At 42.4% G+C, this 23,140-nt stretch overlaps 1 protein-coding gene across 1 annotated transcript in view; it reads left to right on the top strand.

The window, feature by feature from the left end:
* Positions 1–17,927: 17,927 nt before the first annotated feature.
* Positions 17,928–23,140, top strand: part of LOC133141450 (prostaglandin G/H synthase 1-like) — a 34,686-nt gene continuing 29,473 nt past the window's right edge. The window contains exons 1-3 of the mRNA XM_061262022.1: positions 17,928–18,057; positions 18,212–18,298; positions 20,722–20,838. Coding sequence (XP_061118006.1) covers positions 17,979–18,057; positions 18,212–18,298; positions 20,722–20,838 — 283 coding nt within the window. The 5' untranslated portion in view covers positions 17,928–17,978. The remainder of the gene's footprint in view (positions 18,058–18,211; positions 18,299–20,721; positions 20,839–23,140) is intronic.

The raw sequence follows: 23,140 nt of genomic DNA, 5'->3' as shown, positions 1-23,140 counted from the left end.
CCCATCTGCCATGGGGGGTGTGGGGGGGACGGGGGTACATAATCAGGTAACTAATTCTAGGAGGAAAATTGTTTCCTTCCAGCCACTTGTATCCGGCAAAAAGTGACCCGTGCAATCCCAGTTTGGCGAAACGTGCACCCACTTGGAGCAAAACCCTTGGGTCTGAAGGCTGGGTGTAGGGGATGCACGCTGTCACAGACCGATCCCCTCAAACAGAGCGTCTTTGAGGTACGAGTGGTTAAGCTGTCAATTCAAATCGTCTGGACACTGTGATTACCGGCGCGGGAGGAATTATATATTTAGCTTTATGCCTGCCACAATTTCCTGTCTGTGCATTGATCCTAAGTGACTCGTGCTCTCGATAGCCCCCCCCCCCCATCTCCACGGAGTCGTACTCGCACCCATGGAGCACTGTAATCAACGCCCCCCCCCCCGGAACGCACACCAAAGAAAGATCATGAGGCATATTGGGCATTCCACACATCGCTCATAAACCGCTTGCCGATTCAATTTGAATTTGGCAGGCCCAATAATGTAAGAATAACAGCAGCGCTTGTTTGCTTAGTGAATTAGGACTTAGTCGGGGCCGTACAGCTGCGACGAAGGTGAGAAGTGTGGAAGCAGTTAGCCGGTGGACGTCGGTCATTAATTGTCCTGCATGCGCGGGCGGTTAAGACTTAATTGGGAAATCCGCTGAGCTGGGGTGGGGTGGGGAGGGGTGTTAGGGTGAGCTGTGGGCAGCTCCCTGGGTCTGTGTGGTAGGAAAATGGGACATTAAATAATTTGGTGCATGAGGCGATCTCGAAAGTGGCCAGTTAACAAAGCAGAGGTCTACTGCCGAAGAAAATTCAGTGAAGGTTAAAAAAAGTGTTTTCACTTTCACAGTGTATACTGTGTAAAAGTGTATGCAATTAATCCAGATATATTTTTATAATTTTAATCTTTTTAAATATGTATGTTATTTCGTAATTTCCTGCAGATGTACATGCTGTAGGACAGTATATAGGGGACAATGGCACTGCTGTAAGTCTGGTGCTATAAGGGTGTAAGTTTGGTGCTATAAGGGTGTAAGTCTGGTGCTATAAGGGTGTAAGTCTGGTGCTATAAGGGTGTAAGTCTGGTGCTATAAGGGTGTAAGTTTGGTGCTATAAGGGTGTAAGTCTGGTGCTATAAGGCTGTAAGTTTGGTGCTATAAGGGTGTAAGTTTGGTGCTGTACGGGTGTAAGTTTGGTGCTGTGCTATCGGTTTAAGTTCAGTTAACTGCATAATCCGCTGCTTTGGTTTTGGTCGATCAATAAAGCGGACAGCAACAAGGACAAAAACTAAATCCAGCAGACAAGCTGTCAGCCTGGAGGCTAAAGACCCCTTATGTAGGATGACTCATGGTCAGTGTAATGTGTGAGCACGGGGTAGTGTAGACACCAGTGTGCGCAGTGGGGACAGGGCCAGTGTCTGAGCTTCAGGGTTCAGGGACCTCTGGCATCTGATGACCCCCAAAGCCCCTCCACTTTCCTGGCTGTGTCCACTCTTGCTCTGATCGTTGGCTGCTTCGTTCAGTGGAGGGCTGTGTCTGAAGAGCGTAGATACAGTGAGCACAGCACTCTCTCACTCTGCACTCCGGCACATTGGATTTGAAGCAACTGATATGAGGTTAAATTGCCTGACTGTCACCTTTAATTTCAGGTTATTTACATCCGTATCAGGTGATCCGTATCGACTGTCCAATTACTTTTGGTCCCCTTAAATTGGGGGACTACGTATAAAAAGGGATGTACACATACGGATCACCCAATATGGATGTGAATACCCTGAAATTAAAAGGTGACAGTTAAAAGTGACAATTTAACCTCGTATTCATTGTTCAATTTCAAATACAATGTACTGAAGTACAGAGCCAGAGTACAGAATACAGAAATGTTACCCCTGTCCAAATACTTACGGACTGCACTGTTGATTCGGCTCCTCAATCAGCCCCCATTTTTCTATGGAATTAGCTAGACAAAGGGTAAACTGTACTTCCCTCTAGGGTCTTTTAGTGCACTTGTCCCTGGTTATGTGTGTGCACTTTACACGTTGTTGTTCGTTGCTCTGGATAATAGCATCTGCCAAATGCCAATAATGTAATATAATGTAATGTAACCTGGATCAGCTGCTGTAGAGCCATGAGAATAGAACAGGTAATTAAGCAGAATGGAAGGGACTTGGCTCTGGCAGGTTGTCTGGATGCATGCTGTCAGCGTGGGCTTTAGTAGGTACGGATGCCAGCAAGATGCCAGATGCCAGTCTCTTTCAATAGCTGAAGGGACTCAGACAACCTCAGGCAATTTACTGAAGAATATTTTGTATTTACTCCACAATGTTACGATAAGTTAAATCCTCAGTATAAATGGATGTACACTTTTGGATTTTGGTAATTTTTTGCTATAATGAGAGAAAAATAAAATACTCAACATTAGCTTATGAGCACAGCGTTCATGTATCCATTGTTATTGTTCTTGCCAGCCTTGGTGTGATTAATGCTGTCCATGGAGATGTGTCTTTGGTTGTAAACCTTACACTCTGGATTTTGCTATGACTCAATGTATACATCAGCCAAATTATAATTTATTGTAATCTTCACAATTGTCTTGCATTGGAACTTAAGGAAGATTTCATTTAGTGTCTACGATTATGTACATTTCTGTCAAATTAGTTCCAGCCCTTTTATCTTGTATAATCAATGGCATTATACCACACGTTGTGGTAAAACAAAAACATTCTAACAATATGCTATATCAGTACAGTACACTGGGGAATATCGCATCATGTGTTTTGAGCTTCTATTGTAACCCCTTCTTGTTCTGCATTTCTGTGAGGAAATTATATTTATTTTAAATAAATTTATTTGTATCAAGCAGTCATAAATACGGCACCATATTTGGTTTTTAACATCCTTTGTAAATGTGAACCATGTATGTGTGGCATTACTCCCTAGACTGTTGCAGTGCGGGACATTAAACTCGATCCCTGTACGTGAACTTGAGCTCTACCACATCAAACCCAGGTTCAAAGCCATTCCAGTGTTTTACAAGGGATTGATAACAGTTCCTGTATGTCAGTGGTCCGCATTAATAACCAAGTTCCTTCTCATGTCCAAGGGTGGTAAGTGCGTAGCATTCCCACGGAGACTGGCCTACAGACTGAGCATCCAAACAGCTGCGTGAGAGAGATGAGCTGTAGCAGGGATAACCCTCTCAACCCCGGGGGTGAGAATGACTGTCCCACAAGACAAATGGCTTCATCTCTCTGTGTCGGCCACAGCTATGGTCAAAGATGATTATCTATTAGTTTAAAGAAAAAGTCACTCGGGTGCTTCAAATTCATCGACTTATACACGGGGTCTTACCAGGGCTGCGCGGTTCTGTCAGAAAAGGCCATCTGAAATAATACGCGATGAACCCCACAAAAACCATCAGTTGGAAAGCAAATACTTGAACTGGACAGGAAGTCTGCTAATCTGTAACCCAATACGGAGGAAGGAAGAGCTCGGGCACCAGCCTTCAGAGCTTTCACCAATCATATTCATCACAGGGCTGGCCCCAGACTCATTAGGCCACGTTGCTGCACTTAACTAAACATCTTTTTCATAAAATAAATGCTTCCAGGTTACTTAAAGCTGGGGTCGTGGAAGCATCTGATATCAATTACCGCGGTGATATTGGACCCTTCCAACCCCATTGAGCCAACAGCACCATGGCAACAAACAGGAAGTGCACTCCAACACAGATACGCGCGTTGGCCTTCTCCTGAAAAACAACGGTTGGGAGGGGGGGGGGGGGGGGGGGCAGTTCAGGCTGTGAGACATTATTAAATAATTGATTCCTGATGCTTTGCTTTCCTTAGTATATTAATTGCAAGATGATTCAAACTTTTTTCCCCTTGCATTGTCATTATGGGGGGGGGGGGGGCCCAAATGTATGTGGATTTCTATGGGGTTTAACTGTCATTTGGTGAAAAGGAGATCAGACGTTGCTTCAAGTTCAAAAGGGGTGTACCGTAGCAGATGCAGGGCACTTTTTTTCAGTTAGAATGTTATACATGGCTATTGGGTGTATTTAAATTTAACACTGAATTGCCATCATAAATAATACACCGTTCAAAGGTTTCATGTGTGTTGTGCAATATGCATTATGGAAACCTACTAAATGGTATGGTCTCCATATACAATACCCTCAACAAGTATGAAGAATATTCAAATATATCACATCACATATCATGCCTTACACAACCTCAAAGCATGACGAATAAGAATAAGAATTCATAATAATAATAATAATAATAATAATAATAATAATAATAATAATAATAATAATTCAAGTATCATGCTAGCTCAGGGGCCTGAGAGTTACCCAGGTAACTGAGTAAAACCTGGACCCCACCCAAATCTGGAACATGGACTGAAGAAAAATACAGTTGTTTTGGGTTTTACTTACTGTACCAGGTCTTAGCGCAATTACGAACCTAATCTGACGTTATATTACATGTGGCTAGTGTCTTAATTCTAGGTCCTAGGCTGTCTCTTTTACTTCGGATAATCCTGTAAACACTGGGTTTGAATACGCTGTGGCTAACAGCATGCCTTTCCAGCTGTGTATACAAGGCTGCTTTCCTGGGTGATACACAGCTCAGTATGGTGTGCAGAAGTCTCTGTGTCACTAAGATCTCACCTTTGGAAAGGAGGGATGAACCAGGGAAAGGGATTAGGCATCTATGTGAATGGTAAATGTCTGCATTTATATAGCACCTTTATCCAAAGCACTGGACAGTTCACCCATTTATACACACTCGCACCCCAAGGTGATTGGCTGCCATGCAAGGCACTAACCAGCTCGTCAGGAGCATTTAGGGGTTAGGTATCTTGCTCAGAAATACTTTGACGCACCCAGGGTGGGATTGAACTGGCAATCCTCCGACTGCCAGCCGACTGCTCTTACTGCCTGAGCCAATATCACCCCCATGTAGATTTTCCTCTTCCTCCAAGTCAGTATCAAGAAGATGGAAACAAAGGAGGCAAGGGATGGAGCCAGACTTATTCTCATTCAGGATATCACAAAAAACACAGATAAATGATGACACTGCAGGGTGTGACTTTTCATGGATCTCAAAGCACTTCACAGCGTGTATGGGGGTGCTTATCTCTTCATCTACCAGCACCAGTGTGCAGCATATACCTGGGGGATATAATCAACACATGCACTAGGTGCCATGGTATGTTGAAGGACCAATAGAAGTCGAGGCCTGTATTCTAACGTTGTGTCCCATGGGTAACGTCCCCGTTGCTATACTGGGACATTGGTCTTATGTTTGGTCAGAGGGAAGTCTGCACCCAAGGTCTCCCACCAATACTGCCTGCAGCAGCATCCTATTTTTTCTGAAAGGGTTCCTATTTAAGTATTAACCAACAAAACCAGGCCCGGTTGGGTCCAGTCATCAGGCAGACCATGACTACTTCTAGGCTGCAATTCAAGTGATCATGTAAGCAAAGCAATATTAAGAGAACTGCAAAACTGTACTGCTTTCGGAACAAAAATCTCTGAATATGCCTCCAAATCTATAACGTGGTGCAAAATTCTTAAGGCTGTTTTAGATTAAATGTAATTACATTTCATGAAGGACTAGGCTATATTTGCCTATATTGCAGTTTACTCATGGCATTCGTGTGGTAAAGTGTGCCATCATGTGGTTGTTTATGGTATCACAATCCAGTGTCATTTATCAAGGCTAGGAGTGTGTTCTGTCTCTATTAATTCAACAAGGAAGGACACAGCGTTTCGTTCTCATGCCACACATTTCAAAAGCGAAAAATAAATAAGGGGCCAGAGAGTCCTGCCATGTATTCAGCCAGCTGATTCATGTACAGCAGCAGAAGACCAAAAAGTCCAATAAATACATAATAAAGTGCTCGCTGAGTGTAGGTTCACTGAAAATCATGGTTATTGAATCAATGATTGAACATTCTTCAATTCAGCCACTGTTTATTTATGAATAGTCAGCACTGGGCATGACACACCTTTCCCTGGCACACAACAGCACATATCTCTTGCTCAGTATGGAGTTTTCACAATATGAATTAAATTATATTCATGAATCCATATAATGGCACCACCATCATTGTCAACACACACAGAAATATATGTTCACACGCACACACAGTGTTTTCTCTAAAGTTTCATTCCCTTTTAAACTTTTTAGTCCCAGCCAGACACTCTGCACACATTACGCTTGCTAAATGCACGGTATCATCTTCACCTGAGGGACCCACTCAATGGTGATTGTCAGAAGGCTGTAACTGAATAGTCCGAGTGGTCCAAGCTTAATCTCCACGCATGAACTCCAAAGGAAGATGGTCACACTGTCTGGACACATACTCAAATCACGAGGCTCTTTAAGCTGCTCTAAAATGGAGGACCTTTCCACGGAGGTCTCGTCATAACCACATTAATCTGGAGTGATCATCGCCGATTACAGCCTTTTGTCTTACTCACAAAATGCAGAATAACACTTGACCCCTTAAGCCACAGTTTCTATTAAATATCTGCATTTGTGATGAGAGTGAAATAGATACTTATATGCTTGACTGTACATTGAGGCATATTCTCCCATGCATCAAACATCATGTTTCATTCTCATTTGGTAAATGGTAAATGGTTGGCATTTATCTAGCACCTTTATCCAAAGCGCTGTACAATTGGTGCTTCTCATTCATCCATTCATACACACACTCACACACCGACGGCGATCGGCTGTCATGCAAGGCGCCGACCAGCTCGTCAGGAGCATTTGGGGGTTAGGTGTCTTGTTCAGGGACACTTCGACACAGCCTGGGCAGGGGATCGAACCGGCAACCCTCCGACTGCCAGACGACTGCTCTTACTGCCTGAGCCAATGAGACGACTGCTCTTACTGCCTGAGCCAATGAGACGACTGCTCTTACTGCCTGAGCCAATGAGACGACTGCTCTTACTGCCTGAGCCACGTCGCCCCATAACTGCCTGAGCCATGTCGTTTCACCTGAAACATCCCACAGGTGTCTTTTGACTGTTGACTGTTGAAAGTTCCGGTAGTGTAGAGGGCAGAGACGAGCTGTGAAAATTGAAAGTCTCATCAATTCAGTGCCCAGATTACAGAAGTCTGAACTCATTTCAGAATCACTTTGTGTGAACTGTGTCGAAAAGCATTCAAGTGGACCAAGAATATCAAGTGTCTTGCTGTGTTTGTTCACAGCCAGCAGAGGGCAGCAGAGAGTTAAAACTTGAAGGCTGGGTCCGAAACAGCCTCTGAACTACTGAAATTCTGTACAGTATACGAAACATACTGCCTACTGTTATTGTGTATTTTTTAGTGTGTGATGGACCATATGCTGAACATATCCCCAGTTCCTCTTCCTCTCTATGGGACCTCCTAAAAATATGGCTTACTTCATGAAAAGTGTACACACAAGACCCCGGAAATAAGTTTATCATCTGGGTATTTTAATGGGATTTTAATGACACAACATTTAGAGAATTCTGTCTGCTATGGAGAGCAGGTAAGCTGTTTCAGAGATGGCCATATTAAAAATAGACACATGCATACAATCCCTTTTCAAAAGATATTTTCTCCCAATTGAGTTGCCAATTGTACCCTGTTTATTTCAATCCCCTGTGTATATTGAGGAAACTCTGCTACAACCCTGCAACCCTTCTTCAAGCTGCATCGTCTCGAGCCCTGGACCGTGATCCCGGGGCAATCCGGGCCATTTTTGGTATGCCCTGACGAGTCCCCAAGGCGATCACACACATACAATCTCACAGACATGCACACAATGTCAAACAATTAGCCATATGTTCATGTATGGCATGTATCTATATATTCATATTTATTTTGAATTGGTTACTCTTCTATCGGTTTTGTTATGTTCACAAATTGGTTTGAATTAATTTCTTTATCTCACATGCAATCTTTCACTGTAAGTTTTTGGAATATTCAAGGTTTATACTCACAGCACATTCTGGCCTGAAGCCCACAGACTGTGACTTGGAGAATATGAAGAGTGTTGATAGGCGGCCTGTGGCGTAGTGGTTAAGGTACATGACTGGGACCTGCAAGGTTGGTAGTTCGATCCCCAGTGTAGCCACAATAAGATCTGCACAGCTGTGGGGCCCTTGAGCAAGGCCTTTAACCCTGCATTGCTCCAGGGGATGATTGTCTCCTGCTTAGTCTAATCAACTGTATGTTGCATCTGCCAAATAGTTAGTAGTTACCCATTGTCAGGCTATAGTGAAATCCGTTTTATAGTGCTTTCAGTTTAACTGAGTGCAGTGCACTACGGCAAAGACTCAGGAGGAATGGTAATCTGGTTCAGAACTACACATCAAAACAAATAACACATTTGGCTAAAAATACACGGTACAGCCATTTGCAAAAAATAGACATGGACCAGAACAATATACAATGCTCCAGCAGTCACATTACTGTGAAAAAAACATTTTCAGTTCCCTACACACAGGGGGAACTAAGACATGTCAAGCCCTCGGTGAAATACTTCTGTGTGGAGTTCAAGTTATCAAGGGTGGAACTGAAGGATTTTTGGCAGAAGCCAGTTTGATATTGTGGCTCCAACACTAGATTATGAGGTTGAGATTGAAGCAACCAGCACCAGTTTTGCAGGGATGGCCGTACTTCCTGTCCATGAGAGATCCAACAAAAACAAGAAAAGCAAGCTGACATCCAACAATTTTACCAGCCCCGAACATTTCAACTATGTTGAAGGCAAGAAAAGAAGCCAAAAAACAAATATCCTCTAAAAAGGAGATGTGGAGGAGGGCAGGTCTCCTGTGACACAATGCCTGTGCTGAACATTCCCCTGTGATGTCTGAGTCTGAATGTTTACTAGCCCAGTCACTCCCCTGTGATGTCTGAGTCTGAATGTTTACTAGCCCAGTCACTCCCCTGTGATGTCTGAGTCTGAATGTTTACTAGCCCAGTCACTCCCCTGTGATGTCTGAGTCTGAATGTTTACTAGCCCAGTCACTCCCCTGTCTGTGTGCCCCACTATTTGGGTGATTACGGCAGTTCCGGGGTTCAACCTTCCTTCCAATCTTGCATTCCTTACTTCCTGCTTTCTCTCCATTTCATGTTTGTACATAGCATGAATAAACTCATCTCAACTAACTTAGAAATTGTGCAGTACTAATTATACTAACACACTAATATGTTTGTCAAACTAACAAACTAACATTCACTGGTTTTGGGTATTTGTAATTTAAATCACTTAACTAACTTACTAACGCATCTCCAGTTTCAATTCTGTTCTGTAACTCCACCTCCCTATTCTATCACTGATTACTTGCTTAGTTTCAGTGAAGTATTCACACCTGTCTCTCCGTATCTCTGCATCTCCTGATTCTCTGCAAATTGTCTACTCCCTAGTCCGGAGCCGTTTGTATTACATGTGTGTGTTTGTGAATCCAGTCCGCGTTTTCGTTTCCCCTCGTTATTGTATTATTACCGTTTCATGTGTCCCACCTGATGTTTATTTGTTAGACCGCCCTCACTGCCATTCCCCGCTTAGTTTGTCTCATTCCCCTGTGTATTTATACCTGTCCTTTTCAGTTGCACCTTGCTAGTTCGTCTTGTCTTGTTTTCTTGTCCTGAGCCCTTTATTCCTTCCCCCAGTTCTAGCCTCCTTGTTCCTGAGTCCTTGCCCTTGTTTATTGGATTTCCGGTTTTCACCCCTGCCTGCCTCCCTGGACTCTTCTTTGTTGTTTTGGAAATCTGTACCTCTGCCTTTTTGGACTGACCTCCTGGTTTTGACCCTGGCTTGTTTTTTGACTCCACTCTGTCTGCCCCTGCTTTTGAAATTAAACCTGCCATTTTTCTGCACCCCTGCCTGCTTTTGGTTCCTCTGTTCCCCCCCGGCATCACATAATTTGACAGTGGAATATGTTTCTGTTGTATACCCGCTTATGCTCGAATATTTCAATGAATGGAATACTACGAGATGTGCGGAAGTACCATGGTGTTCTGTGTTAATTCTCGTTCTCACACAGGACTACAAGTACCACGGTGCTCTGTGTTTATTTTCGTTCTCACACAGGACTACAAGTACCACGGTGCTCTGTGTTTATTCTCGGTCTCACACAGGACTACAAGTACCACGGTGCTCTGTGTTTATTCTTGTTCTCACACAGGACTACAAGTACCACGATGCTCTGTGTTTATTCTCTTTCTCACACAGGACTACAAGTACAACAATGCATATGTGAAATTCCGGGTGCCGTAACGACGTCTCTTAAAGGACAAACTTGACGGAGGATACACAACAGTTTCCATATATATAACATGAAAATATAACAGTTTATCTCATCTACAGCTTCATAAATCATGGCATGAATCATCGTCATAACACGTTGGTCCATAAATTTGCCAAGCGACATGAGGAGTCATGTTAACATGTGACATAACATTGTCAATGGTTTAAGCCTGACTATTGATCTTTCCATATTTATATAATTAGTACTGTACAAATTCTATGTTAGCCGCGATCAGTATATTAGTGCTATCTACAAACATGAAATGGAGAGAAAGCAGGAAGTAAGAACAGCGAGACAGAAGGAATCGTGGGAAACCAGAAAATTCCGAAACCACCCGAATAGTGAAGTGTGCTGACAGGGGAGTGACTCGGGATCAGAAACATTCAGACACAGACATCACAGGGGAAGACGAGTGCAAAAACTAATGAAAGTAAACAGAACACCAGACATGAATATGAAAAATAATAAATACCATTCATTCATTCATTCATTATCCTAACCCACTTATCCTGAACAGGGTTGCAGGGGGGCTGGAGCCTATCCCAGCATACATTGGGCGAAAGGCAGGAATACAGCCTGGACAGGTCGCCAGTCCTTCTCAGGGCACACACACCATTCACTCACACACTCACACACTCACACACTCATACCTATGGGCAATTTAGACTCTCAAATCAGCCTAACCTGCATGTCTTTGGACTGTGGGAGGAAATCGGAGTACCCGGAGGAAACCCACGCAAACACAGGGAGAACATGCAAACACCACACAGAGAGGCCCCAGCCAACGGGGATTTCAATAATTATAATTATTTACATTTCAATGGAAACCACACCTGGTCTAATTTGCGAGTGAACTGGACGTGGTGCGCATAGGTAATTAGCTGGTTAAACCAGGTTTATTGGTTTCACATAATATCTTATAAACAAATGGTCAGAGTCTCCCTGTATTGCCCGAGCTCACCCTTAGTACCTCCAGGTAGAATATCCTGGTGATGTCACTGACGGCCAGTATAGCCTGCACAAAAGCACAAACAAGAGTCATAAATAGGACATGGACTATTATTCCTGTGTGACCGATTAGGACCTGTTTATTTCTTAGCTGGCTATGCCCCTGCAACAAGAAGTGGGATGTAGCTTTCAACCCCTGTTTGCCAGCTAACCTAAAGGATATAATGACGATTTCAAATTGGGGAAAATATTTGAAGAGATTTACAGATTAGGGCTTGCATAATGCCTATACAGTAAGTATTATATAAGCGCAGATCTGCACTGAACTGATTATCATGCTCTTGGCCTAATGTTCAAATTACTCCATGCGAGGGAGTAGAATTCTTCACCTTTTTTTGAACTACTACATGCTCGAACTTTGCTTGTACTGGCACCTGCTTGTACACAGAAGCATACATGTCTCTATCATTGTTTAAATCCTAAGTGTAAGCCTTGGTTTTTACAGTTGTGATGGCCAAACATCTTTACCTTCCCAAGTGAAAAATAGTACGTGTATTAAAAATATAATTTTGTATACAAAATTCTTCAAGTGTACTTATTGTTTTTGTTGTTGTCTTATTGTTGGTCTGAAGTTGGTCTTAAAATGTACTTTTTTGAATGTATACTTCCAGATATATTTCACAAAGTTATACTTTAGTGTACTTCAAATAAGTATGAATAAGCGTAATTGCATTGTTTTATTTGTTTCAATAATTGTATTTTTATTTTGTCTGTAATTGTGAATAACAACTTTACGTATTCATTTTTAGCAGCGTGTTTAAGTAGCCTATATGTACATTTTTTAAAGTTAGTCATATAAGCAGAATAACACTGAAAATATTTACTTTCTTACACCTACTTATTCATGCGATTATCTAATCAGAAACAGAAAACGCCTTGAGACGTCAAAGGAGAATGGCCTGCCTGGTCAAAGTTGACAGGAAGGTGACAGTAATGCAAATAACCACACATTACAACAGTGGTGTGCAGAAGAGCATCTCTGAACACATGACATATCATAACTCTAAGTGGATAGGAGAAGTCTAATAAATACCTAATAACGTTCTCCCTGAGTGTACGTGCTGCATCCATGAGAGATGCTCACAGTTAGGGACAGCCCCACTGACGGAAAGCTTCTCTCTAAGTGAGGCTCTGACCAGTTATGTGCAATAAGTGACATTGGCTGAGGCAGTAAGGACAGTCGTCTGGCAGTTGGAGGGTTGCCAGTTCGATTCTGCCCTAGGTGTGTCGAAGCGTCCCTGAGCAAGACACCTAACCCCCAAATGCTCCTGACGAGCTGGTTGGTGCCTTGCAAGGCATGGGTGAATGAGAAGCATTCATTTTACAGCGCTTTGGATAAAGGCACTATATTAATGGCAACCATTTACCATAAGTCTGTACCAAACAAAAGCAGTCTGGAACATGAGCTTGGAGGAAATCATAATTTGCATGAATTTAATGTCTGTATTTTCACCTTTATAGCCATGAACTTCCTGCTCCACTACCATACACCCTGTGGGTATGCTTCTGGGTCCATTTAACATTCTGTTCCACTGAAAACATTTTCAGTCAAATTTGACCTTTTTCGGGTTACTGCTGCAAATTATCCCTCAGCTCTTCAACTTTCAGCATAATACCACCTTTTGAATTATTATGCCATGTGTATGGTGAAATTAGTATAATTAATTTTCATTTCTATCTTTGGAGTTGATTTTCTCCTGTTTTTGGATGATATTACAGGTCTCTGAACCTTTTCTCTCAGTGCATAGTCATCCTATCATCATGAAACTTTGAAAACCTTTACTCCATATCCAGGAGAGTGTTTTGAGCCAATTGTTTTCTTTTTATATGCTTTAGGGGCATCACAAATGTCATTTTTCTTCATTTCTCTAAATATTACTATTGTGTCTTATTTAGAATTTGAAAGAATTATAATGATACCTTACTTGGTTCAGATTATAAAGTAATTTAGTAATTATTTCTATAAAAAAAAAAAAAAATATATATATATATATATATATATATATATAAATATTTCTTCTCTAGCTAAATCTTCCTTCTCTCTAGCTAAATCTTCCTTGTTTCACTCGAAAATTAACGCGCCCGCCTCTAATCCCCGCAAACTGTTTTCAACCTTCTCCTCTCTTCTGGCCCCCCCGCCCCTCCCACCTCCCTCATCACTCACACCTGATGACTTTGTCTCCTTCTTTCTCCCAACCCTCTCCCCCTGCTGACCCTCCTACCTTCCCCAACTCCCTAGCCTCCTTTTCTCCCCTCTCTGACTCCGACACATTGAAACTCCTTACATCCCACCGCCCGACCACCTGTCCTCTTGACCCCATCCCCTCTCCCCTTCTACAATCTATATCCAATGACATTCTCCCTTTTCTCTCCTCTCTAATCAACACCTCCCTCTCTTCCGGCACCATGCCCTCTTCCCTGAAGAGGGCCAGTCTCTCCCCTGCTCAAAAAACCTACTCTTGACCCCTCTGCTCTGAGCAACTACCTTCTTCCCTTTCTCCAAGACTCTGGAACGCCGGTCTGCTCCCAACTGTCCACTTATCTTCTTCACAACAATCTCCATGACCCCAACCAGTCCGGCTTCAAGAGCGGCCACTCCACTAAGACCGCCCTGCTCGCGGTCACTGAGGCACTACACTCTGCTAAAGCCACGCTGATATCTCTGCGTGGATGACTTCCCACCACCTGAAGCTTAACCTTGCCAAAACCAAACTTCTCTACATCCCTGCGAAGTCATCTCCGTCAATCGACCTCTCACTGACTGTTGAGGACTTTGTAGTTTCCTCCTCCCGTACGGCAAAGAATCTTGGGGTGACTCTTGATAACTGCCTCACCTTGACTCCACAAGTATCCTCCACTGCAAGAACCTGCAGGTTCTTCCTCTACAATATACGCCGTATCTGTCATCTCCTAACAGAGAAAGCCACCCAGCTCCTAGTCCAGGCGCTCCTCATTGCCCGCCTGGATTACTGCAACTCCCTCCTAGCCGGTCTCCCAGTGTGTGCCATCAAGCCCCTCCAGCTGGTCCAGAATGCTGCAGCCCGCCTGATCACCAGTCAGCCCAGGTCGGCTCATGTCACCCCGCTTCTCATTGGCCTCCACTGGCTTCCTATTGCCGCACGCATCCGATTCAAGGCCCTAGTGTTTGCATTTCAGGCTGCTAAGGGGACTGCCCCACCTTACATACAATCCTTGATCATTCCCTACTCCCCAGCTAGACCACTCCGGTCTGCCAGCTCTGGTTGCCATATGGTTCCCTCTCTACGAGCTCCTGGCAGTCAAGCTGCACGTTCACGCCTGTTTTCCGTTCTGGTTCCTCAGTGGTGGAATGACTTGCCTACCACTGTCAGGACAGCAGAATCCCTCCCCCTATTTCGACGCAGACTAAAAACACACCTTTTCAAACTTGTCTAACCCCCCAAAAAAAATGAATTGCACTTATGACGACTATATGTTTAGAACAGCACTTCATGTGTATTTTCCTAGTTATGGATGTGATGCTTTGACTTGTGGAAGAACCTATGCACTTGTAAGTCGCTTTGGATTAAATGTGTCCGCCTAAAATGTAATGTAAAATGTAAAGAGAACATTGCGGCGGTGACCCGGTCTTGCAGGTTCTTCCTATACAACATACGGAGAATCCGCCCCTTTCTCACCCCCTACTCGACCCAGCTCCTGGTCCAAGCGATGGTTCTGTCCCACCTGGACTACTGCAATTCCCTCTTGGCTGGCCTCCCAGCGTCCGCCATCAGACCCCTCCAACTCATCCAGAATGCAGCAGCTCGTCTGGTCTTCAACCTTCCCAAATACTCACACGTCACCCCCCTGCTTACTTCCCTCCACTGGCTGCCTGTCATGGCTCGCATCAAATACAAAACATTGGTGCTAGCCTTCCAAGCAGTTAAAGGGTCTTCCCCAGCTTATCTGCAAAAAATCATCAGACCCTACACCCCTGCCAGACCTCTTCGTTCAGCCTCCACAGGCCGCTTGGCACCTCCCCCTCTCAGAACCTCCACCTCACGCTCACGACTACTGTCTGTTCTGGCTCCACGGTGGTGGAACGAACTCCCCGTTGAGGTCAGAACTATAGAATCTCTCCCCACCTTCAAGCGCAAGCTGAAGACGCACCTCTTCAAGCAGCACCTCTCCCCATCCCTCCCTACCTCCCTGTGAACCTTAATTGTTGTCTCTGTGACTTGCTTTGTGTATCGGTATTTTTAGTTGGCTAGGTAAGCAGTGTTTGGATAGTTAACTTTGGTGACTTTTGCTCTGTTTGTTCGTTTGTTTTAAAAAAAAAAAAAAAAAAAAAAAAAAAATGGCCCTTGTCCTTATCTTTGTTGTACAGGTAGCAGTTGAAATTGTACTTACCTCTAGGGTCTTTCAGCGAACTTATCCCTGGTTATGGGTATGCACTTTGTTGTACGTCGCTCTGGATAACAGCGTCTGCCAAATGCCAATAATGTAATGTAATGTAATGTAAAGTGTGCAGTGTGCAAATTAGCTAATTTACATATTTTGTCGAAATGTATCTTTAAGGCCACACCTCATCCTTTTACTATGCCAAGGTACAGTTAAAAAACAGCCTTCGGGCCCATACAATTTAAATTAACTCATCTTTGCGTTTGTTAGTCACTTACATACATTTACATTATAGGCATTTGGCAGACACACAGTGCATACTTATAACCAGGGACAAGGGCGTTGAAAGACCCTAGAGGAATGTGCAGTTTCAAATGCTAAGAATACAACAAAGATAAAGACTTGGGCCTTGTAGAGTAATCTGACAATGGATTATATCTATAAAACCGTTTTATACAACACAACGGGAAATAATGAGATACACTTATGTAGGTAACTGAACCCCTTCTTCTTCTTCTGCCTCTTGCTAAATGTAGACCCCTTTCCTGCACTCAAACTCACAAAACCTGACAGGCATATCTGTTATGGGCCAGCTGCCAGTTATTATGTACAACACCCATGGAACTAACACTCCACAAATGCTAAATTGTAAGAAGTGCAAGATGCACACTCGTATACACACACAATGCATGGCCACTTCCATTAATGATTAGATCAAGCCGACCAAGAGTTAATGTTTTAGTATTTTTCCATCGTGGGTCAGTGTTAGAAAGAAAGTGTTTTAGAGAAAAAGACACAGACTAGTTTTGTACTGAATTTTTATTTATTGTGTTTGGTAAAGACAACCAATTGTTTGTTCCCTGTTCTCTGCTCTCACGCTCCTCTGTTTAGACCCGGAACTGCCGAACCTGTACTGGAGGGTACCAGGTGTTTATGAAGGGGGGGTTCCCGGGGAAGGCACCAAGTATGGTACAGTTGGAGGGGTGTTGAGTGGTATTTCGGTGAGCAATGTTATTTAAATTGTCATTGTTGATCACAACATTGTTTAGATGTATTATAATGTTTTATAATGTAATCTGGAGTTGTGTGGATATGTTGTTGACCAGGTGTTAACCTCCCAGGGGATAATTGATTATTAATTACTAATCAACATTCTCTTAGTAGGACCCATGCGGATATAAGGGAGGAGGCTGGAGGGAGGGGGGAGGTTTCTGGTTCAGTTGCTGCCGAAATCAAAGGGACCAGGAGAAAAAGGGACATTGCCTAGTGCAGGGCTGAGTTTTTCCTTTGTTTGCCTGTTTTGTTTTTAGTTATTTTTTTCCTATTTAGTTTTCCTTTAGTTATTTTGTTTTATTTTGTCCGGGCCTGCACTGTAGCTATTGCTGCACGGAATTGGTGTCCACTGTGTAAATAAAAGCACCTGGACTGCATATCTGGATTTGTCTCGGTTTTTGGGCCTCTACCACCCGGCCAACCTCACAGCAACACTTTTTTCACTTACAATAGTGTGCAAAGATTTGGGTGCCCCTGGTCGAAAAGCCTTTTGCAATTAATATCTATGTGAACAGAATCCAACCTGATCTCTAAGTGATACAACATTAAACATAACACATTTCTTTAAATTGAAAAATATGAATAAAATGACTAAACATTTCGTCATTGTTGTGCAAAATGTGTTTGATCATAAATGTAAATCCAATTGAATGACATTCAAATGTCATTCCACTACCACCCTAGGGGGTGCTATAACACAAGATAGAAAATGCTATTTTCAAGTAATTATTCCAGAGGTACGATTATATCCAATACATACCAAAGTTGGTATTGATTGTATTTTGAATAAGTTTGCGGTTTATATCATTAGGTTTAACTTAGGTACCTTTTTGCACTTTTTTTTCCAATCAACTTTTAGGAATAATAGCGTCCATTTAGCACGATCCCTGTGGAAGGCGCCGTTAAAAGTTCAATTGTATGGGCTCTGCATGCTAATTTAAATTGAGCCCAGTATGTATGGTTTCCCAGGGGGAAAACACAGAATCATGTTCAACCTGCGATATTTCCCTAAGTATTATATTTAGTTAATATCCAAAGGTCCATAGTGTTAAAATAGCCTATGTAAAATATGTTTTGCGTTTACAGTGGATGAGGGGAGGCGCGATAACCCTCAATTTTAACGCCGCTGCTTTTTGTGTTGAGGCAAATGACCAACATGGAAAACATTTCCGGCACGGAAATACAGTATGTATTTGTACAAGAGTTTAGTTTCTTTTCAATTATATGCTTAGTAGGAAGAGAGGGGTACGTCTGCAGGACGACTTTGCACGTCTATCTTTTCAACGGTGGTTTACAACGAAAAGTAAGTAGCCTACTGCATCTTTGGAATCACACTTTCCTTGGCTTACGAGAGTGTTTTTTAAATTATGATTGCTTTCACGGGTAAATAGCTGTTAAATTGTTCAATGTGCACTCGCTTCCCGACTTTGATTAATAAAATGTTGTCCACTTGACAGTGTCCTCGCCTGCATGGTTTTTTGCACTTTTTCTGCTGCTACGGGGACAGTTCTGCTGCGGAAACGATAAAAGCAGTCCAATAACAAGTAAGTAGCTGCTATTAATAGGGCCTTTACCATTTTGTCAGTGACACTTGTCATTGTCCTTGTGTGTTATGCCAATGAATAGTTTTTGTTTAATGCAATGATGCCGAAATTTAATTCGTCTGAAAAAAGTGCTATATGGCGTGATCTGTGATGTTTTGCACTCATTTTGCGGATTGCAATGGTTTTCTCCCTTCAGAACGCTCATTCAAGTAATAGACAACGAGTCATATATCTTTATTTTCTGCTGGTGGTTTTTCTTTTAGGTATTTCTTGATCTCTTGTATGTAACGGCATATTTCTCATGTGAAAGAAGGTATGCGATAACGTTTGTCATACATGCAGAACAATTGATTTTTAAACATTTTACACTGGACAGTTCAGCTCCGTGTATTAGCTACCTGCTAAAAACAGGGCAAAGCTGCAAAAGAGTGCACTTGTCTGTTGGAAACATTGTCCGGTCTGCCGTAAAAAATCGTATTCAGTACTATTCCAAGCTACTTTGAAAGAGACCTGACTGGAAGATACAATGCACACCCTCAACTAAGTCGGTCTGTCGGCCTGTCCAGCCGAAATAACACGGTTTCCTCAATTGAAAACTGTTTAACCTTTAACCGAAGAAACAAGCTCTTTACATGTGGATAATCATTGCCTTACACATTTTAAGTATACATCTGCACTGCACATGTCATGCATAAATAGATCAAAGAAAAAAAGAAAAAAAAAGAAAGAATAAGTTTTAAGTACTGGACGTTTTTAATGAAGAATGGCCTGGTTAAGAAATATGCTAAACTACAGGTTTGTACATGATGATGTTGCGTTTGATACTTGATTAACAGTAAAGATGTTTCTTATTAATTATGTGCGATACCAGCTAAGATTATGCTTCGCTTATTAATTGACTAGTATTTCAAAGTTTTCTTTGCTGCACAGCATGCTTAGAGAATGGAGTGAAACCTTGCTGTGTGTAGTTGCTCTAGAACGGCAGTGTTCCAGACTACATCAACATTCCTCATCTCGTCATCAAGAGATCTCACTGCATCTCCATTAATTATACTTGAATAAAAGATTTAATTTACACTGTCCTGCCAATGTACATCTCTTTAGATGGACTGCAAGTCATATGAGAAAGTCATGTGGTTGCAGAGGTATTCACTTCACTTAAAATTAAAAATTAAAAAGACAACACACTTGACTTTAATCAATTAATGGGTAATTGGTAATTCACTCATTAAACAAATTCCTACTCTTGATTAGTATTAGTATTCAACTAATGTGATTTACAGATACTTTGTCATGAACACCACCATCAAACAGTATGGGACACCTCTCCCCCTTATCCATTGATGTAGTAATCAGAGATAAATTAATGTAGTTCACCAAGTGAAAACAGTGCCAAATGCAAATTTCAATCCTCGTGTTGGAAAAAGTACCAAAAACTCACAACAGAAGCAGGGGAAGTTGGGCTGATAATGTTTGAAAAGTCATCCGGAACAGTCATCTGGAACAGCTTACACTGATGAGGACTCCCTTACTATTTCTTAAGGGTCAGGATCCTCTTGTAAATCAGTGGATAAAAGGAATATCCAAATTCTAAAATGGGTATTCCAACCCAATTCTGAGGCATATAAGTAAGAATAAAAATCTTTCTGATTGCTTGATTGGTATAACCCTGGTCTGATGTGACTAACTGCCTACACAAAGGCCAGTAATCAGTGGTTGATGAATTAGAAGGATGCACATAATGGACCAGCGATTTGCTAGTTTTCTCACCCTGTTCACTGTATAAGCTTCTTGTCTTGATTAATTGATTTTTTTATTCAAAATGTAGGAAGGAAGCCAGATTCTGTCCTTTTTTTCATCCATTCTCTACCCTACTGTAAAATTAGGCTATGCCAGCTTCACCAGCTTTGAAATTGAGCTGGTCAAGCTGGTCATAAGCTGGTCTGGTAAGTATAAACTGGTCAACCAGCTATCAGCTGTTTGAAAACATAGCTTGAACTGGTCAAACCATGTCAAGCTCGGAGCGGGTCTGAACTCGTCAGCCAGCTAAACCGTATTGAGCTGAGAGCTGGTCTGGACTGGTCAACAAGCTACCAACTGTTTCAAATCCTAGTTTAAGCTGCTTTCTTTCAGCACGGTATAGACATCTAGGGAAGGAGAGCTGTTTTTACCAAAACAGATAATCTGATCTATAAATCTCTTCTATAATAATTTTTTAAGCATGTACTCCAATGTACAATGAAAGAGTATGAAACCTCATAGTTATGCCTTCAACACAACTGAGTCAGATGTTTGTCACCTCAGATCCTGCATTGAAGTCTAAGAAACCTGTTTTGCATCAAATTTTTACAAAGTAGGATTCACTGATGAATTGATACACTTTGTCCTACCTGTAGAAATGTGCGTGTTGTGCTTTTCTGCAGTAAATCCCTGCTGCCACTACCCTTGTGAGAACTGGGGGGTGTGTTTGAGAATTGGCCTGGACAGATATGAATGTGACTGCACTGGCACTGGTTACTATGGAGAAAATTGCACTACACGTGAGTAAATAGATTTTTATTTAAAGTTTGTTTTCTTTTGTTTTTCAAATTTCCTTTTCCTTCCTTTTCTTCTCGATGCTTGGAATGACAAGTATTTATACTATCTCCACCACCAGCCATGGAGCGGGTGACGGGGGCAGGGAGAATCGAGTAGATTGTAGTGTATGATAGGGAATGAGGACATACAGTATGCACAAATAGGCTCAAATAGGCTTTCTATCTTACTTAGTGTTGCTGGATTTAAGTGCCGCTTTTGATACGATTGACCACCACATTCTACTTGACAGACTTCACAAGCAGATTGGCCTCTCAGGACCAGTTTGTTTAGGTCATATATGACTGGACGTAAGTTGTATGTTGCCCCGGGCAACCACATCTCTAGCAAATTTGACATCATGTGGGGTCCCGCAGGGGTCCATTCCAGGGCCACTACTGTTTAATTTGTATGTCCCCCTCTAGGGGATGTTATTCGGAAGCATAAAATTAATTTTCACCAGTGCACTAATGATACCCAAGTTCATATTTCCTTATCCTCTGATGACCTGGGTCCTCTGAGTTCCTTAAGAACAATAAACACAAGCATAAACATTCACCACACACATGTAAAAGTATGGCCATTAGCATCACTGAGCATTACGTGTTATTTAGCTGGAGCAATGTTCAAGGGCCTTCCTCAAGGGCCCAACAGCTGTGCAGATCTTAATGTGGTTACATTGGGGTCCCAGTCATGCACCTTTCGTTTACAGCTCCATCCTTGCTCAGTACATGGATCCTGTTATTTGTGGCCATGTCATGTATATTTTATTTTGTGCCACTAAAATGACGGTTTATGGGTGTTGGATACTCATTACGCACTAGTGTTCTGACAGCCAGCTCCAGGCCTGTTCTGAGGCTGCACTAGTGTTCTGACAGCCAGCTCCAGGCCTGTTCTTAGGCTGAACTAATGTTCTGACAGCCAGCTCCAGGCCTGTTCTGAGGCTGCACTAATGTTCTGACAGCTAGCACCAATGAGACGCATTTCACACTTCCCCTCCACCGCCAGTGTGCGAATTGCCTCACCCCTTCTAGTCCTCGGAGGGCTTGCTGTGAATATACCCACCCCTCCCATCCGTCCAGCACATGAACTGAAAGCAGGTTTCATGAAATCGAGGGCCCTATTTTCCGGAATCACCTTCGCAGGACGCATTGGCGTGGGCCGGGGGCGCACTGGGCGTGGCTACTGAATGTTGGTATTTTCCGGACAAGAGGCGAGAAGCGCAAAGCTCAAAGAGAGCGGAGCGGGTGGCAAACGGGCTGGATTATGCTCAATATAATATCGGTGGGTGTGTTAAAGCCGATTCCATACATAGCCAATCAAATGACTGCTTTTCATTCTCTTTAAAGAGCTGTGTGTGTTGCGCAAGATGTGCAGCCAGTTTGCGATGATGTGATGATGTGATGTGGATATGTAAACGCAAGGATATGGATATACTAATCCGATGGTTCTACCAAGAAGGTTATTTTGCAGGAGGTGCAGAGTTGGACTGTCACATTTTTCAAAAATTGAGTTCTAACAAATCTCTCTCATAGGCCTGAAATTTGTACATATTTACAGAATTTCAGAATTGTCACAATTTCAATAACACAACATTGCATATTAACTTTTAATTTCCCATTAAACTTGCAGTTAAATAGTATAAACAAGCTATTCTAGTTAGACTGAACAGAAACCGAGCAATTTCCTTCAGATGAGAAAAAAGATAACTATCTTAAGATGACCTGAAAATAATCCACTGCCATATTTTAGTATATACATCGTCCTTCAATACACGCATCTTTCTTCTCAGGGCTGGTGTGCCCGACTAGAAAGCGTCTGTGCTTGTTAGGTTCTTAACCTGCATAGCTCGCATTCCAGGTGCTTATTTTTGCTGATTGTCCTCAGTAGACTTTCTTTTTCCCTGACAAACCCTCCAGATTTGGAGACTTGATTCTTAAGGTTTCATGCCTTACAGTGTGTGGGGAACAGATGCACTTGCATCCTTAGGCAGACAGGTTCATCTTTGCTCTAGTGGGTTTTAAACTTCTCAGTTATTGATACACTGGAAAGTGGTATTTCTTTTGTTCATAACACTGTCTTGATTTGTCAATGTCAACAATACTTGGGCTTGTGTCTTTTGTGACACAAGATGGGGGGCCATGATACAGTTCGCTAACATTGAGATGACCTTAAAAAAGTAGCCTCTTAATGCAGGTTTATTTTGATGTGGTTTTATTTAAAAGGCTTGTTAGGGGTTTGAATAATTGCGATACACACATTTTTAGG

The sequence above is a fragment of the Conger conger genome, chromosome 12, assembly GCF_963514075.1.
Source record: "Conger conger chromosome 12, fConCon1.1, whole genome shotgun sequence".
Classification (NCBI taxonomy): domain Eukaryota; kingdom Metazoa; phylum Chordata; class Actinopteri; order Anguilliformes; family Congridae; genus Conger; species Conger conger.
The sequence above is the reverse complement of the archived record's forward strand: the minus strand, read 5'-3'. Positions and strand labels throughout refer to the sequence as shown.